The sequence below is a fragment of the Saimiri boliviensis genome, chromosome 13 (genome assembly GCF_048565385.1).
Source record: "Saimiri boliviensis isolate mSaiBol1 chromosome 13, mSaiBol1.pri, whole genome shotgun sequence".
NCBI classification, from domain to species: Eukaryota; Metazoa; Chordata; class Mammalia; order Primates; family Cebidae; genus Saimiri; species Saimiri boliviensis.
Genome location: NC_133461.1, coordinates 49541326 through 49559251, shown reverse-complemented (window position 1 = coordinate 49559251; position 17926 = coordinate 49541326). Strand labels below are relative to the sequence as shown.

The window sequence follows — 17926 nt, the reverse complement described above, 5'->3', positions numbered from 1 at the left end:
TTCTCAGTTTCACCATCCACATACAAGGACAGTAACTTTTTCTATTTTCCTTTTGGCTTTCTAGAGGATAGTTGCCCTTAATAGCAGTTTGTATATTCTAGAGACACAAACAGCAACAAGTTGTTACTTGCTGTGTTACTTAGGTTGGTCAGTCATTATTGCACTCCCAAATTCACAGAAAACAGCACTTCTCCAGGAAGACAAAGCTTGCCCAGATGACCTGGTAGTAAATTGGAACTAAGTCAGGAACTGTATCTTGAGGTTTTGATTCCCAGAGGCTGGTGCATGTTTCAGCTAAGAAGGTGAGGGGATTTGTTGGAACACTGAAATAACATTGGAATTTCATGTTTTACGCTTTGTGCCAGGTCTAGAATCATACATTTTCCAGGGAGTTGATGTTAAAATCAGCACAAATTCAGTTTCCTTCAAAATGCCAGTTACTGCTTCATTGCCATAATCCATCATACCTAAGTCTTTCTGGATAAGACTGGCATCTATGCCACATTTCAGCTGAAACGGAAACATATCCCTAAGAGCACATCTAGGAACGAATTCTGTCTAAAATCTGGGAGTATTAGTTTACATCCTGAAGCAAAAGATTTAATGACTCCTATTGGAGTACATTTTTATTATTGGCCATAAAAGTAAATATCCTCCTTTTAGAGCCAGATAACATGATCTCATTTGCTATTGTTCCAGGGCTAAATCTAGCAAGTGGATTATTAGTATAGCATGCAGGTTGCAAATTATAGCCAAAGTAGTCTCCATACAGGAAGTAAAAAATGCTCAGACTTCTATAGTAATTGCTAAGAATAAAGTGATAGAATTCTAAATTACCAGAACACTTGTAAATGGAGAAAACATAAAAGAAATGGCCAATATTTTCAAGAAAGTGATTGGTGCATAGCATGATCGCACAATAAACTAAGTCCTGCTGCTATTTCACAATAAAACACAGGGCCCAGGCAATTTATTCTTTTCACCTGCATGCCTAGAAGTGGTTCCTAAAGTACTTTCCAGTGGTTAATTTCTTGCATTCCATTGAACCAAAGATTGCAAAGTACCTTAAAAAGAAGCAATTCCTTAATCCACACTTAGTCTAAAAGACAATTTATTGAGCTGTGTAATCATTTCTATTATCAAACGTGCTGTATATGAAGTGCAATCTCTCACTCTTTTACACAGCCCTTCAGAAACAAATACCTTGATCTTCACAGGACTGGAGCACTGCTGACTGTGCTTTACATGAAGTAAGGTAAAGGAAAGCAATATACGTATTTTCCTAAATCATCAACTACGTGCAGTAATTTCACACTCAAATCTTAAGACTAGTGCTCCAACTTGGGATTGTGTAACGTTTTTCTATGAAAAGAGTTTACTATGGTTTCCTAAGCAATCAGCATCAGAAAGAGTAAGAGGGCATAGAAGAGGCATGCTGAGAAGGTTTGTTGCAAACCTCAAGCACTTGAAACAACGCTCGGGGTTTTTTTCATTCTAAAGTGGACTTGGCCGAACATATATGATTGGCAAGGAAATACTGAGAGGTCAAAGGGTTGTGAGAAAACTTTGCCAGGCAATAGCAACAAGTGACTTTGCCGAACATCCTAGATGCCAAGAGAACTGAAATCTAAAAGACAATAAAAGTACTCACTAAGCAGGATGATGATGCAGAGCAGGATGGCAATGATGGCACCGGTGCCAAGCCCTGCACCCACAATCCTGTCCACATCTGTGCAGTCCCCGTTGGAGTCACACTGGCAAACCTTCACACGCAAGATGGAAATATTTGATTTGGGAGGATTACCCGAATCTGTGATTATGATGGGAACTTCATAGATACCAGCTTCAAGAAACTTTATCTTTAAATTAAGCTGAGCAAAATCACCTATACGAAAAAGGAAAAAGATAGTCTGACAGGCAACACTTAAAGCTATAAAAAACACACAGCATTGTTCAGAATGTATTTACTACCTAATAGTACATATAAAGTGGATTACAACTATGATGCATTATAAATACTTTTTTTGGCTTTAAAGGCCTTTAATATCTTACTTAAACTTTAAGTAGCTTTTAAAATATATATAATGAGAAGATTACGGAGCACATAAAAATTAACTTTTCATGCCAGGCTTCAAAATCTCTCAACTGCACATATATTCAAATAATTAACCTGTTCTTACCATTAAGCCGAGTGATGGTCCAATTTCTTTTAATATTCACTGGAGATAAAGGAAGATCAAAAGCAAATGGTCCAGCATTTGGATCAATGTCATAATCAAGTGCTGTAATGTTAATTGAATTGGGGTCTGGAGTTTCACAAGTCTCTGCTTCTTGAGGTAACACTTGAGGGGCATTGTCATTAATATCAAGTAAATAGATCTGCAGCGTTCCTGTTCCACTCATAGGGGGAATTCCTTAAAAGAGAGAAAAATCACAAACCGATGCTGAACAGTTCTCTCCAATGAACCTCAATTATGGTGAAATTCTGGCCCTTATGACTGTGTAACCTTGGAAAAATATAGTTGCTAAGGCATCTGGGCAGACCAATTCCAAAACAAAGTCACTTCTTGCTTCCCTCCTAGAATGACCCTGAGCTGCCACTGCTGCTCTGCAGAGGCTGAGCAAGGTGATGAAGAATGCCCCTGCTATGGAATCCCACACCTTCCCTGCCCCTTCTGTTCATTATTCAGGGCTTGCACAGACCATGCTGCTCCAGGCACTGTGAGGAATGTTGGAGATGCAAATACAGGGCTCGTAATCCTGTGAACCCTACTCTTTTTATGGAGAAACAAGACACGTGCATGAAAGAACATAATAATGCTTTTTAACACTCCAACACAGCTATGACTTATTGAACCACTCTACAGACAAGTGATACAGAACCACAGACCTCAACTCAGGAACATCACGCAGAAGAGAAATGGTATTTACTAACCAAATACTTGCTTGAGATCATATTAGGCAGCTCTATGTACATTCTTTCATTGTAATCCTATGATACAGGTTTAAACAGATGAATCTAAGTCTGTAAACTGCTGATGGCCATGCACTCTTCAAGTGGTGGAGTTGTTACTTAAAATGTAAAATGGGTCGGCCTGACCTCAAACCCATTCTTGTTCCACTATAATAAAATGCTGTCTCCACCACTTCATGTGATAATTTAGTCTGGTGATTTGCTTCTGCTATATTGTAAATATTCTCTCTCTCTCTCTCTCTCTCTCTCTCTCTCACACACACACACACACACACACACACACCATTTATGAATATTTTATAAAGAATGCTGTACAATGAAGACCAGAGATTTAAGCGACCTGTCAAAGGTCATGCAACTACAAAGGTACACATACATACACAATCCTGGGGAGGGAATAAGGAGACATCTCCAGCAACTTCTATGAGGAATATGATGGTTCTAGGAGCAGGGAGAGTTGAACTGAAGGGGTATAGTGGCTGTTATAACACAGCTATGACCACTATGATATTCAACAGTTTGAGGGACTTTTAAATTTATTATCACATTTAATACTTATTATACTTTTATAACAACCATATAGAATATGTAAGTAGCGAAACAATTTATCAATAATGAAACTAAGGCATACGGCATATAAGAGCTTGCCTAATCATTAAGGAACATAGTTGGGGCTCCAAATCTAGCCTTGTCACTTAAAGTAAAGTGTACTTTCAAAGCATCACAGCTACATACATTTAACAGGTCACTTCTCTCTCTTATCAAAAGCCCTTTCAATTAGAAAACAATACTCCTTGGTGAATAAAGAAATCTGGTTGTAACTCACAACCAACATACATACATATAATTTTATGGCTCTTTAGATCTCAACATAGTGGGGTTCAAGATATATTACTTTCGGCTGGGCGCGGTGGCTCAAGCCTGTAATCCCAGCACTTTGGGAGGCCGAGGCGGGTGGATCACGAGGTCAAGAGATCGAGACCATCCTGGTCAACATGGTGAAACCCCGTCTCTACTAAAAATACAAAAATGAGCTGGGCATGGTGGCACATGCCTGTAATCCCAGCTACTCAGGAGGCTGAGGCAGGAGAATTGCCTGAACCCAGGAGGCGGAGGTTGCAGTGAGCCAAGATCGTGCCATTGCACTCCAGCCTGGGTAACAAGAGCGAAACTCCATCTCAAAAAAAAAAAAAAAAAAAAAAAAAAAAAAAAAAAAAAAAAAAGATATATTACTTTCAGTCCTACTGCAGAAGAAAACTACTATTTATTTAAGGCAAAAAAAAAAAGCATAAAACAGGTACTAATGCTATGCTTTGATGTACAATGGCTAAAGCTATTCCTACAAAGTTCCAACACTAAACATTTAAACAGGAGGTCCCATATTGGAAAGGAGAAGAAATATTTCTTTGGCCGTCACTACACAGATTTTCTACAGCTAGCAATCTCATTAAATTTTAGTATAAGTATTTAGAAAAGTTCATTGATATTATCAAAAGTATTGATATGTAATATTTTTATAATGCAAAATATCTTGCAACTGAAAATTGCAAACATCAAATTCAACCACCAAATTGAAGCCTGCTATTTTTTATTAAATAACATTCATATTCATAAACATGAAAATATGTTAAAATATTTAAAATAATATGTGGTTCAGTTTTGAAAGTATTAATACACAATAGAAATACTTATTTGAGTGGTTAGTTTGTGTCAGCCACTGTTTCAAATGTTTCACATATATATAAAAGTCATTATATCTCAGTTAAAACATTGTGAATTAGGAACTGATACCTATCTCTATTTAACAACAACAAAAAAGGAAACAGATATATTTAAAATCTCATGCCATTCCCACAGATTCAAAGTGGGAAAGCTGGAGTAGGCACCCGGGGGTCCTATAGAATTTCAGAGCTTGAAGTCTGAAATACACATCATACTGAGAGCTAACAAAACAATATAAACCCCTCGCCAAGTTTATATAAGTCCCCTTTATAGTTCATATATGAAAAACATCCTTATCTATTAATTTTAACCAATCAGAAACCAGCCAGAAACTCAGAAAGGAAAAAAAGAAGATGCCACGTATATGTTCCAAAACCCACACCCTGAAGCTCACTTTTATGCACAAAATTAAGTTTCCTAGACCATAACAAACAGAAGCAGAGAATTATAAAAAGGAAGACTGATAGAGAAGGATGTATGAATGGCAGCAAACAGACTAACTAGAAGACATATAAAAATATCCACTCAAAAAACCTAGTGTCTAGGGCTACCTGGATGGACTCAAGGCATCAACATGTTGCAGGACAATAAGATAACAAAGGTTATGTCTACATGAATGGTGGATGGATGCCAAGAACAATCAATGCAATGACATTGAAGGATATTCCAGAACACCTGTCAGAAATCATAAACAAAAGTTGGACCTCAGAGTTATGAAAGTCAGTTTTTCAGGCAATTAATTGAGTTTTGCAGAAAACTTTAATTCCTGAGCATGCATGATGAGGATCTACCATTTTTAATCAACATGCAAGAAAAAACAGTGTACATACCATTGTCAGAAGCAAGGAAAGTAGCATTATATATATTGTTTTTCACATTTGGTGATTCTCGATCCAAAATAGCAATTGTAGTTATTTGTCCATTCACAGGATCTATTTTTAGCCAATTGGCAGGATCAGATAATTTAGTATATCTATAAAATAAAAGTAAAGTTAAATTTTTTTGAAATGAAACTTTTAAAAAGCATTATTTTATAGGTTTAGATCCAAATCCAATTGGCTCATTAACTTGCATTTCTGTAGATGATGGCTGGAAACTTCCGCTTTCACATGAAAAAGCATTTTTGTGACAGTGGTTTTGGGAGGCACATAAGGTTGTTGTGTTCGGTCAGGTATGTGGGGAACATTCTACAGGTGTCTAAAGGACAAGACTAGGAGCACAGTCTCCCTAATGTGGGCTAAGGCAGCTTGGAAAGATCTCATTTTAGGGTCTTGTCCACTTCAACGGATACCAATGGTACAGATAAAATAGCCTGAATATAAGTTCTGGATAAGCAGTAGTCTCAATGTATAGGAGTTAAGAGAAAGTATAATGGCAATTGAATATTGTATCACAGAACACTCCTAAAATGTTTTAGCATCTTTTCATGACTGACATGAAGTCACACTGGAGAGAGCAGCATAATCCCATTCCTACTTGCATCTTCCACACTGGGCCAAGCCTCAGATCTTTGCAAAGAAAGCCCTACAATCTTGATTCTAAATTGGCAGATTTATCAGCTTAAATTCCTTTTTAAGATTTGGGGTGAGGATTAACTTTGAGAGATTAGATAACTAATTGGATTGGAAAAGGTATGCTATATTTGAAGAGGTAAAAGTTGTACATCTACACATCTATGAACTGGCTACTAATAACCATCTTGATTTCAATGAATAGAGAAATGGAGAACATTTAGCAAACGATAACATATGAAGTTATCTTTTAGCAGCAGTTCTGTAAGAAGTTTCATAAAATGTAAGTTAATTTTAAAAATGATCATCACCAGCTTTGGAGAACAGTCGCATGGAGTGTGTTCTGCCAACCATCCACTCCCTCATCAGGAAGGATGAATCAGATTTTGCTGAGTCTAGAAATCTTTACAGATTGGATTTGTAAGTCCAATAACTACTATACAGGTAAGGGATGAAAATAATTAGCTCTCAGATCCTGGTTTTGGCATGAGCTTTCTTTCCTTCATGATGCATGGAGGAGAGATAAATGTTACACGCCTCTGAATGTTCCCCCATTTATTCGCTGTGGAACCTTTTTGTGATGTCTGGCATAAAGGCACAGGCTAAATAATTTTTAAGTATTTTCTAAAGTAAAAATGTCAGATATAAAGAAGCAAGAACAGCTTTTCCTTCAAATAATAAATCCATTTTAACATATAGATATCTAGGTATATCTAATATAGTCATTGACTTACTGAGAAGAAAACTCAGATAATTTTAAATTATCTTTTAATAAGTAGTTTTCATTCCAATGAAAATTTCTTACTCAAATAGTGAATTAGATAAATTTTATGCACAGCATAGAATATAAGTAAGCTATGAAAACACTACAAACAGCATTTCATACCTAATATTTTGCTGCATATATCGATCTGGGTCCTGAGCAGTGAATGTTGTCAACATGGTACCAGCATGAAGCCCCTCTTCTTGGCGAATGATCTTAGGATTTGGGGCAAAATAAGGGTTTTCATTTACATCAATAACTGTAACAGACACGGTTGCAGTTGACTGAGGTGGGTGCTGAATTCCCTTGGCTAATGGCACTTGATTTTCTGCAGCTACAGTAAGGACAAACATCCTGTTTGTTTCAAAGTCGATTGGCTGAAAAATAAAAGGGAAGCCAATTTTTGCAGGAAATAAGAACGTCTGCATGCTGTAGTTTATTCCTCTGCCAACTCCGTTTCCAAAAAATAAATTTTTTCATTCACTACACGATAAGGTTCCTCTCAAGTTCCTGGAAAACATGCATTATCATGGTCACTTATCAAAATACTTATCCCAATTTAACCTAATTATAAATTTTGAGCACTTAAAAGATTTATGCTCACAAAACAATGCACATCATGATTACTGTACACATTTATTTAGGTATATCTAAAAATACTTGATTATTCTTAAGAATAGCATTGTTGACCTAAAACACTAAATAACTTGAAGTCAAGTGAGAACATGATAGTCTAACTGTATACTCTCAAACATTAGTACAAAGATCATGATCACTACTCATCCTGGAAAGCTTTCACCAGTCCATGATGAATTGAAGAAAACAAACCAAAAATCAGAAAAGGTAATTATTAAATAAAGCTAAACTTATTTAATTTAAAAGTTTCTTTCATAATTTGAAGTACACATTTTGCAGGACAAACATGTATACATAATAAAAAACACACATTAAAAAAATAATACTGGTGGTAGGTGGAAGAGATTTTTCTTTTTCTCCTAGCAAACTAAAACTCTGCCATCTTACAGAATATTTCTGGGTATTTTACTGTTCTGTAAAACCCCCAAATTTAAGAACAACACTCTAGATAAATGCAATGCACAAATAACACTTTATGTAAATATTAACTTCCAAAGTTCACCGAATCCTGCTGTAACTAGAAATGTTACCAGTAGTCAAGCAACTAGACTGGACATTCGCTCTTAATTTCCCTTGATCACCTGCTAACGGAGGTGCAAATAAGCATTACTGTGCAGTAATAACAGGAAAAACAAGAGCATTAAGATCTCTTAGGCTCATAATTGGTAGACTAAGAATGATCAAGAGGTGAAGCTCATGAGAAAGCCTCATTAGCAGCAGACACTGCACTAGTTTCCTACCCCAGACCACCTTTTAAAATCATCAAACAAATAATTTTTTCTCTCTAAAATGCCTAATTCAACATTTCTTTCTCTAGTATTTTAAACAAGACAGAAAAAAAAAGTCAGAAAGTAAGACTGTAATATTTAGAGTGATTTTACTAGTCACATGAAACATTCCCCTGATGTAACATTTATTTATGCTAAGAGGTATATGCACAGTTCAAAGTCCTTTAATGTGTATGAAGCTCATTTATCTCTCACAACACTATAACTAACATACTGTTATCAGCCCCTTCCTGCATGAGAAACCTGGAATTTAAAGCAGTTAAATAGCTGGCCCCGATCACTCAGATACCAAGAGCAGAGCTAGCTAGGACTCTTAACACAGACAGCGGACTCGGGTTGGTGCTTTTGATCACTACATTCCTTCTGAGAGTTTCCACTCCTATTCCATTCTACTCACGCATCTGCATAATTCTTGGCAACTGGCACTTTAGCACATCTTTCTATGTAAGGTCAACAGTTGGGTTCAGGTACAAATCAAGAGTGTTTAGATGGGAGGCAAAGAAGTAAATCTCTTTACTGGGTGGCTAAAAGGAAGGGATGTTCACTTTAAAGGGCTTTTCTATTATAGATACACACATATTATACCTGAAGAACACCCTCCTTTCCTTCTAGCATTCAATTGTTTTGTTTGGTTCTTTTTTTTACAGTAAGATCAGAAGAACCAATTTCTTAAGGTCTCGGAAACAGCATTTAAAACAGTCACGTAAATGCAAGACCTTTCTAACATGTAGGCTTTCCTCTTGCCTACTCATTCCATTTTACTACTATGGTTTTTCTTGTTTGTTCACTTTCTGTGAATATTCTAATAGCCATAGACATGAAGATAGTGGGTGTGTGGCATCATTGTTAATAGCTGTCAATGGTGATCAAAACTTCAGAATGTGACGTATCACTAACATATCAAGTACGGTGACAGTTAATGTTGTTCAGGCCAGTCCTATCCTCAGATTGGTAAAAAACTGTCCAAATTGATTAAAAAACAATCATATCCAGTGATGATGTGAGAGTACAGATGTTGGCCATAGCCTCAGCATAAATTAAACAGTAAGACATAGTCTCCCAAATATGTATCAAATCCACATCTGGATACGGCTGAAAGAAAAAGGTCCTAAGTTTCCATAGCAAAACAGTGAGGTGGGGGCATACACAGGTCCTTGCTAAGTCCCAGTCGGAGAGATCAGTGGCCTGAGGAACACTTACTTTGACCACGGTGACTAATCCGTCATTGCTGTTTGGGTCGGTCTGGATGGCAAACCGTCCTGTAGGATCTCCACCACTGATTCTGTACACTGCATTCCAGGCTGGTGTATGTGGTTGATCCTTATCGGTCACAGTTAGATTGGCTACTATGACGTCTACCCTGTTCTCAGGGACTTCGCCATAAAACTGTGAGAAAGACAAGCCTCAGTCAGAGAAGCAACGTAAACCACTGAAGGACAACTTGTCTTGATGACCACACCGCCCACTTTTACTGCCCCATTAAATCTTTATTGTCTACACTAAATGAGGAGATTGATAATCCAGGTAATCAAAGCATTTATGTTTGACTTTAAAAATATTGTAACATTTTTCAGTAGTCCACTTTTTTTTTTTTTTTACAAATTACCTTACAGTTTCATTAATATTAAAATCAGCAGCCATTTGTGAGTCTCTGGGTGATTACGGTGGGGTGGGGGAAAAGAACTTGTCTGTGCAAAATGATTTTACCCCAGATATGCTATGCTGACAAAGTAGCATAAATCAGTCATGCAGTTAATGCACCTGAAAATATTTACAAGCATTTTGTTATAACCGCACAGTCTTTTTAGGACGTGGTTTCCAGGCAGCTTATTTTAACAACTTTAACAGTGGACTTGGAGACTATGAAGAAACAAATTACTTGGATGCCTTATGTAAGGCCCTGATGAAAGAAACGTCCAAGTTAGCAGCCATGCTACTATTAGGTGAAGCAAGTTCCACCTCTATTTAACACATTTATTATTCATGACAAAACTTCTCAGTAACAAACTAGAGACCCAAAGCTGTATGAGTGACAGGCTGTACTCACCGTCATGGCAGTAAACTCTGGAGGATTGTCATTGACATCTGTCACTGTGATGATGGCCGTGGCTGTGTTTGAAAGACCATATGTGGGATTGCCTTCCATGTCTGTGGCTTGAATGATTAACGTATACTGTTGCACTTTCTAAAAAGACATAAAAGATAACAACTTAAATGAAACTAATTCCTCAAGAAGATATAACAGTTCTTCTGTAAATGGCTCTTTATAATTCAAGGAGAGCATAGCATCATTCATTCTGATTAACATGACTTGAAATGTCCGAAGTAGAGTTTACTTTAACTTATGAAGCACAGGTCTGGTCCTTGTCTAGAGAGATTTAACTGTACATTCACCTCTCTGGCAGAAAGGAATGCACTGCAGATGTGTGAAATTCATAGCTAAGCTGCAATCTCCATCTGGTTCCAACTTTTGCCTTTCTTCACTTCATGAGATTGTGATCAAGCATTCATTTGGTTTGTATTTACTTTCTTGTATGTTAATTTCTACCCAGTTTAGGATACTAAAGACAGTGAAGAATCTCAAGAAAGGGAGAAGAACACATATACAATTCACAAAGTATAGAAGCTTTCCTTTCATATATTCTTATATATATTCTATTGTAACAGGATAGATGCAACATATCCTCTTAAATTCCATTAATACGTATGATGCAAAACTATATAGAAGATATATACAGTATTTATTTATTTATTTTTTTTGAGACAGTGTCTTGCTCTGTAGCCAGGCACCAGGCTGGAGTGCAGTGGTGCAATCTTGGTTCACTGCAACCTCTGCTTCCCGGGTTCAAGCAATTCTCCTGCCTCAGCCTCCTGAGTAGCTGGGACTACAGGCATGCGCCACCACACCCAGCTAATTTTTGTATTTTAGTAAAGATGGGGTTTCACCATGTTGGCCAGGATGGTCTCGATCTCTTGACCTCATGATCCACCCACCTTGGCCTCCCAAAGTGCTGGGATTACAGGTGTGAGCCACCACGCCTGGCCCGATATACAGTATTCTTAAACAAAATTAAAACTTTAAGGGTTTACGTTTATTTCCATGGTCTTGAAACATGGCATATATTTAACAACTGCATATTCAATGAATTAGGATTTAGGTGTAACACTCATTGTGTCTACTGTTTTGACCTATAATGGATATAAATATTGATACATTTACACATACATGATTATTATTAGGCATCTACTACTTTCAAATTCCAGGCTGATTGTTTTAAAAGAGAGCTAAATTAACCTGTAATATAGCTAAGAGAAAATGCTGAGATTGAGAAGTCAGGCATTTGCTGACAAAATTTTATGTTAGGAAAACCAACCACAAACAGTATCTAAAATCATTTGGAATCTCTGTGGATATTGGCACAGATAGATAAAAAATAGTGATCATTTTCATAAATGTTAACATTCTTGAACAACAAAATTCACTACATACAAAAATAAACTGTCACTGCAAAGTGCAGCTTTCCCTGATTCTAAATATAGCTAACATTATGAATGGCCATTCTTAGGGGATTTCTGGAGCTTAGATAGAACAGACACAAATTGTAGCTTTTGATTTAGTTGTCAGAGGGAGGGGCAAAGAAAAGAAAGGAGCAGGAGGGAAAGCCAAACCACCCATATTAGATTCTAAGTCTGTCTGTCCACCCAAATGCCAGTCTCGAGCAGTTATTTATTTCAGTTATTTTTTGTCTTCCTAAAAGAGAAAATGTCACACTTTTTTGAATTAAAAAACACACATATACACAAAGAAATAGTGTTGGTTGAGTCATTTAATTTTTCCTAACCCACACTAACTCACTATTATGTTAACATAGGCTATAATACTTCTTCAATTAGTTTCCTCCCCCATTAAAAATGTCACTTCAGCTTAATACTTTCATGGTTGGTGACAGAATTTTGCAGGACATTCAGTTCAGCCTCCCAGCTGAAAACCATGAAAAAAAAAAAAAAAAAAAAAACTTTTATGACTTTTAAAATGTCAGTTTTGTTAGGTGCTCTTTGCACAAACAGATGAACATTCCCAAAAAGGGAGAAAGAAAGGAAGCTTATTTTTTAAGTAGTTAACTCACACGGATATTACATGAAGGTATATTCTTTCCTAATGTCTATTCTACAAAAATCTTTACAATTATGTAAGCATAATATATCCAATTGTCCCCTGATCTGCAATATTGGAATTAGTAGCTAATACTTGAAATTTCTTATTGCTGCAAGCCAGTCTGGAAATTTTAAGTTACAAAAGGACATTTCTTATTTCTAAAGTACAGTATCTCTTCCAATAAAAAAAAAAAAAAATCCACTTGGTAAATAAGGTCTTCCCCATTTTAAAATGCCTGATTGGTAAAACGTTCTTATATTTTAGTAAGGAAGCCTTGACAACCTACGCTTTAGACAAATGAACTGCCTAATTTGGTCACTGGGCATCTGGGTCTGAATGACTGACATTTAGATTCCATAAGAATTGGACTTTCCACCCTCAAAGCTGATCAAGGGGATTGTGCTTGAAAACCTCCTCCCTTCCTGCTCTACATCAAATAAAATCCAAAGTCATCTGCTTGCTGTCAATCCTTCTCTCTCTGAAACTCACCTATTTTATGAAAGTGATCCCTCCCATTTGCTTACCCGACACCTGGAGCTGTTTTGCATTTATCTTCAAATGCCCTGTCATGATCCTATGTCATTGCATTTGGCACTGCCCTTTACCTAGACCAGTGGATGTTACCCAGAGTGAGCATTTTTGGTTGTCACAACTAAGGATTGCTACCGGCATCTAATGTGTACAGGCCGAGGATGCTGCTAAACATCCTATGATGCACAAGACAGGCCTCATAACAAAGAATTATCCACGTAAAAATGTCATAGTGTCAGCCAGGCGCAGTGGCTCACGCTTGTAATCTCAGCACTTTGGGAGGCAGAGGTGGGTGGATCACCTGAGGTCAGGAGTTCGAGACCAACCTGGCTAACATGGTGAAATCCCATTTCTACTAAAAATACAAAAAATTATCCAGGAGTGGTGGCACATGCCTGTAATCCTAGCTACTCAGGAGGCTGAGGCAGGAGAATCATTTGAACCCAGAAGGCGGAGGCTGGCAGTGAATTGAGATCATGCCATTGCACTCCAGCTTGGGCAACAAGAGCAAAACTCCATCTCGGAGAGAAAAAAAAAAAAAAAAAAAAAAAGTTCTAGGAAGGGCTGCTTGTGTCCTCAGGACAGCACCCTTACAACACACCCCATCATCGTTTATAGTTTATAGGACTGTTATCATTCATATGTCTGTATTTGCCTGCCTCACTGTGCATGTGTGTGCATGCAGACACACACACAAACACACACACACACACACACACACACTCCAAAGGCCCTTGCTTTGTTGATGCTCCTATTACTGGCATATGGCACAGTGCCTGACTCAGAGTAAGAGTTCTACAAACGCTTCTGATTTGGTGGATGGATGGGTGAATGCATAAGAAACCTTGGGCCTTGCATGAGCTAATCTCAGGTAAAGAAAAAAACCATCTTCTCATTCACATGGATAGCTATAATTTATTAAATTTATTTATTATGCTATTTATGGGAGCATAAACTAGCTCACATTTTCCCAAAACCACAGTGATTCATATACAATATTCCCAATTCTACCATTTCCTCATACCGTGAGTCATTTTCTACTTATCTTGACATTCATTTCCCTTTTTAAAGCTTAATTTATTGTAAAAGTCCCATAAATAGAAAGCTAGCATCACTTATCATAAATATGACAGTGAAAAACACAATGAAATTCTTAGATTCTGGCAGTCTCTACTTGATGAAGTAACAAGGCTGTGTTCACTTGCTGTCCTAGAGGCTTCTCTGCATTTACCAATTAAAATCTTATGCACACCCAGCACCCTTCTGGAACACCGAACAAGAGTGATATTAGTGAATGAGGAGGTGAGAACATTCAGTCATTCATAGAGCAGACATTTGATGAATGTCTTCTAAATGCCAGGCAATGGAGTATTTACTTGGATAAAACAGTGACCAAAATGAGATATGGCCTTGCTTTCATTAAGTGATGGAGGCAGACAGTAACAGATCACAAGACCATATTAGAGCCACAAAATGCATGAGTGCAATTCTAGAAAGGGTACGAAGAAGTAATATGAAGAACCTTCAATAGTGCATACTATTATGTTGGTGCAAAAGTAATTGCGGTTTTTGCCATTAAAAGTAATGACAAAAAGCACAATCACTTTTGCACCAACCTAACAGTTTTCAAACCTGGAAGGTGAAACAAATCCATAAGGCGTTTTTTTTTGTTGTTGTTGTTTATTTGTTTGTTTTTTAGTAAAAAGAGAAGAATTTGATGACTAAACAGATTGTGGGTTGAGGGACAACCAGGCATGGTAAAGGCAATTAAACTATAACCTTGGGAGACTTGGGATAAGGTCCTGGTCACATGAAATAGGAAATTCATCATAAATCACAGATTTCAGGAGATGACAGGTTTGCCTCTAGATAAATTGGGTTGGGGACAGACAGCTGAGTAATAATGTCACTGAAACGCAGGAAGAAATGTAGATTCGTTAACTCTGTTCAAATTCTTAACTGCTAAGCCCCAGTCCCCTTATCTGTGACATGGGACTAAAAGCACAATCTACCTTACAAATGTGTAGTCTTTTTTTTTTTTCTTTGTATACTTACTATATGCTGGCATTGTTCTAAGGGCCTTGATTTAAAAAAAAAAAAAGAAACTACTTTTATTGAGTTTGACACTATGTCCCTGGTACAATGATATGCCTCATTTAGTCCTCACGATAATCTGACGAAGCAGATGGAGTTTTGAATTCCCATTTTACAGATGAGGAAACAGGCTTAGGAAGGTAAGGAAACCTGCTATGGACACCCAGCCATAAGAGGCAGGGACTACTCAGGCACGGTAGTTCACGTCTGTAATCCCAGCACTTGGGAGGCTGAGGTGGATGGAGCACCTGAGGTCGGGAGTTCAAGACCAACCTGACCAACATGGAGAAACCCCATCTCAACTAAAAATACAAAAGTAGCTGGGAGTGCTGGCACATGCCTGTAATCCCAGCTGTTCCAGAGGTTGAGGCAGGATAATTGCTTGAACCTGGGAAACAGAGGTTGTGGTGAGCTGAGATGGCACCATTGCACTTCAGCCTGGGAAACAAGAACGAAACTCTGTCTAAAAAAAAAAAACAAAAAAACAAAAAACAAAAAACAAAAAAAAGTCAGACACTAGAGCTGAACTCAGGTCTCTCTAAGTCAAGAATCCGTACCATTAATCAATCCACTATGTGAGTGCCCTCTAAGGCTGTCAGAGTACTGCACATGTGTAGCATGTGCACAGGTCAAGCGGGGGAAGGGACTTCAAGTGGATGAGGAAGGAGTGGAGGTATTTTTTATATGTTTGCTTTTGAGACAGAGTCTTACTCTATCACACAGGCTGGACTGTAGTGGTGCAATTATGGCTCACTGTAGCCTTGATCACCCAGACTAAGGTGATAGTTGATTCTTCCACCTCAGCCTCCTGAATAGCAGGGATTATAAGCATACACCACCACGCTTAGCTAATATTTTATATTATTAGTAGAGATGGGGTTTCACCATGTTGCCCAGGCTGGTCTCAAACTCCCAGGCTCAAGTGATCTATCTGTCTGCCTTGAGTACAGGCTGCCCCTTGGAGAAGACTGATGTAGAACTCAGGGAAAGTAGAGTAACTTAAACATTTCTTTAAGGTTCATGTTCAGGGTAGAGACAAGGAACATCTGCCCCAATGGACGCTGAGAATGGGAATCTAGAAATATTTTCTATGTAATATAGTCTATAAAGAGGTAAGCAGAGACTACTGTGGGTGAGCGGAGAAGGGATTGAGAACTGGCTCTCAGAGGGTAAGGATTAGCCTGTTATGTATGAAAAGAATATTTAGGCAGAGGAAACAGGAACAGAAGAATAGGAAACTTCCCATTTTCATAAGGACTGTGTGTGCTTCAATTAGCGGTTGGCCATCATTTGTATGTGAAAGGCAAGGAATTTTGGGGGGGTTAGGTTAAAGATGGTTTTGGGGCCAAGGTCACAAAGGATCTGGAACACCCTATTTAAAAGTTCTGACTTCATCCTATAGGGCTTGGAGAGCTATGTTACCATAGTGGAGATCTAGTAGGTTTGCAGATTATGAAGAAACCTGTAGAGAAAGGAAGACTCAAAACACAACCGAAGACAAGAGAGTACCTCTTTCGGATGGAACTAGGAGTTGAAGGCACAAACAGAAAGATTATTAGGCTCGGAAAACAGGAAGTATTTCTTTCATCTTATGAAGTGGAGTATAGGTGATAGATGGTGCTCAACCAGGAGATGCTGCTGCTGCCATTTATGATGGCAATGGGGAAAACCACAGCTCAGATTTATTGGGCACTGTGCTGAAGGCTTTTTAAAATGCTTTTTAGTTTTTTAATATTTATATGTATTTTTGAGACTGGGTGATAGGGTTTGGCTCTGTGTCCCCACCCAAATCTTGCCTTGAATTGTAATCCTCATAATCCCCATGTGTCAAGGTTGGAACCGGGTGGAGGTGACTGAATCAAGGGGGCAGTTTCTCCCATGCTGTTCTCACGATAATGCGTCTCACAAGATCTGATGGTTTTATAAGTATCTGGCATTTACCCTGCTTGCACTTTCATTTCTCTCCTTCCACCCTGTAAAGAAGTGCCTTCTGCCGTGATTGTGGGCTTTCTGAGGCCTCTCCAGTCATGCAGAACTGTCAGTCAATTAAATCTCTTTTCTTTATAAATTATCCAGTCTCGGGTATTTCTTCATAGCAGTGTGAGAACGGACTAATACACAAGGTCTCACTCTGTCATTCAGGCTGCAGTGCAGTGGTGCAATCATGGCTCACTGCAGCCTTGACCTCCCAGGCTCACGTGATTCTCCCACTCAGTCTCCCAAGTGGCTGGGACTACAGGTACACATCACCATGCCCAGCTAATTTTTGTGTTTTTTGTAGAGATGGGGCTTCGCTATATTGTCCAGGCAGATCTTGAACTACTGGGCTCAAATCGTCTACCTACCTCGACCTCCCAAAGTGCTGTGATTACAGCCATGAGCCACTACGCCTGGCCTGAATGCTTTGTGTCATGTTAGACAATCCTTAAAACTATCCTAAGAGGTAGGTAATATTATTATCCCCATTTACAGAAGCAGGAGCTGAGGTTTCAGATTAATACACTGTAGTTTTCAGATTAATACACTGAAAGTCAAATATCCCATAATAAGCAGAGCCAGAGTTTAAACCTGGGGGGAGCAGGGGTGAGTCATCAGCAGTCCTGAACAAAAAGGGTGGAAATGAACATGAAGTGAAAAGGCCAGGGATACTACCAGCAAGTAATGTCACAAGAGGACAGACAGGAATAAACCCTGAAGACTGGGTAATGTGGCAAATACACCTTTAGGTCTGGAGAAGCTGAAGAATTAAAA

The 17926-nt window shown here is 38.2% G+C and overlaps 1 protein-coding gene across 1 annotated transcript in view; it reads right to left on the bottom strand.

The window, feature by feature from the left end:
- The window catches only part of CDH2 (cadherin 2), a 229986-nt gene that overhangs the window by 31623 nt on the left and 180437 nt on the right, over positions 1-17926 (bottom strand). Inside the window, exons 8-13 of the mRNA XM_074383650.1 lie at positions 10442-10579; positions 9595-9780; positions 7094-7347; positions 5527-5669; positions 2181-2414; positions 1652-1885 (exon numbers count right to left, since the gene is read on the bottom strand). Coding sequence (XP_074239751.1) covers positions 1652-1885; positions 2181-2414; positions 5527-5669; positions 7094-7347; positions 9595-9780; positions 10442-10579 — 1189 coding nt within the window. The remainder of the gene's footprint in view (positions 1-1651; positions 1886-2180; positions 2415-5526; positions 5670-7093; positions 7348-9594; positions 9781-10441; positions 10580-17926) is intronic.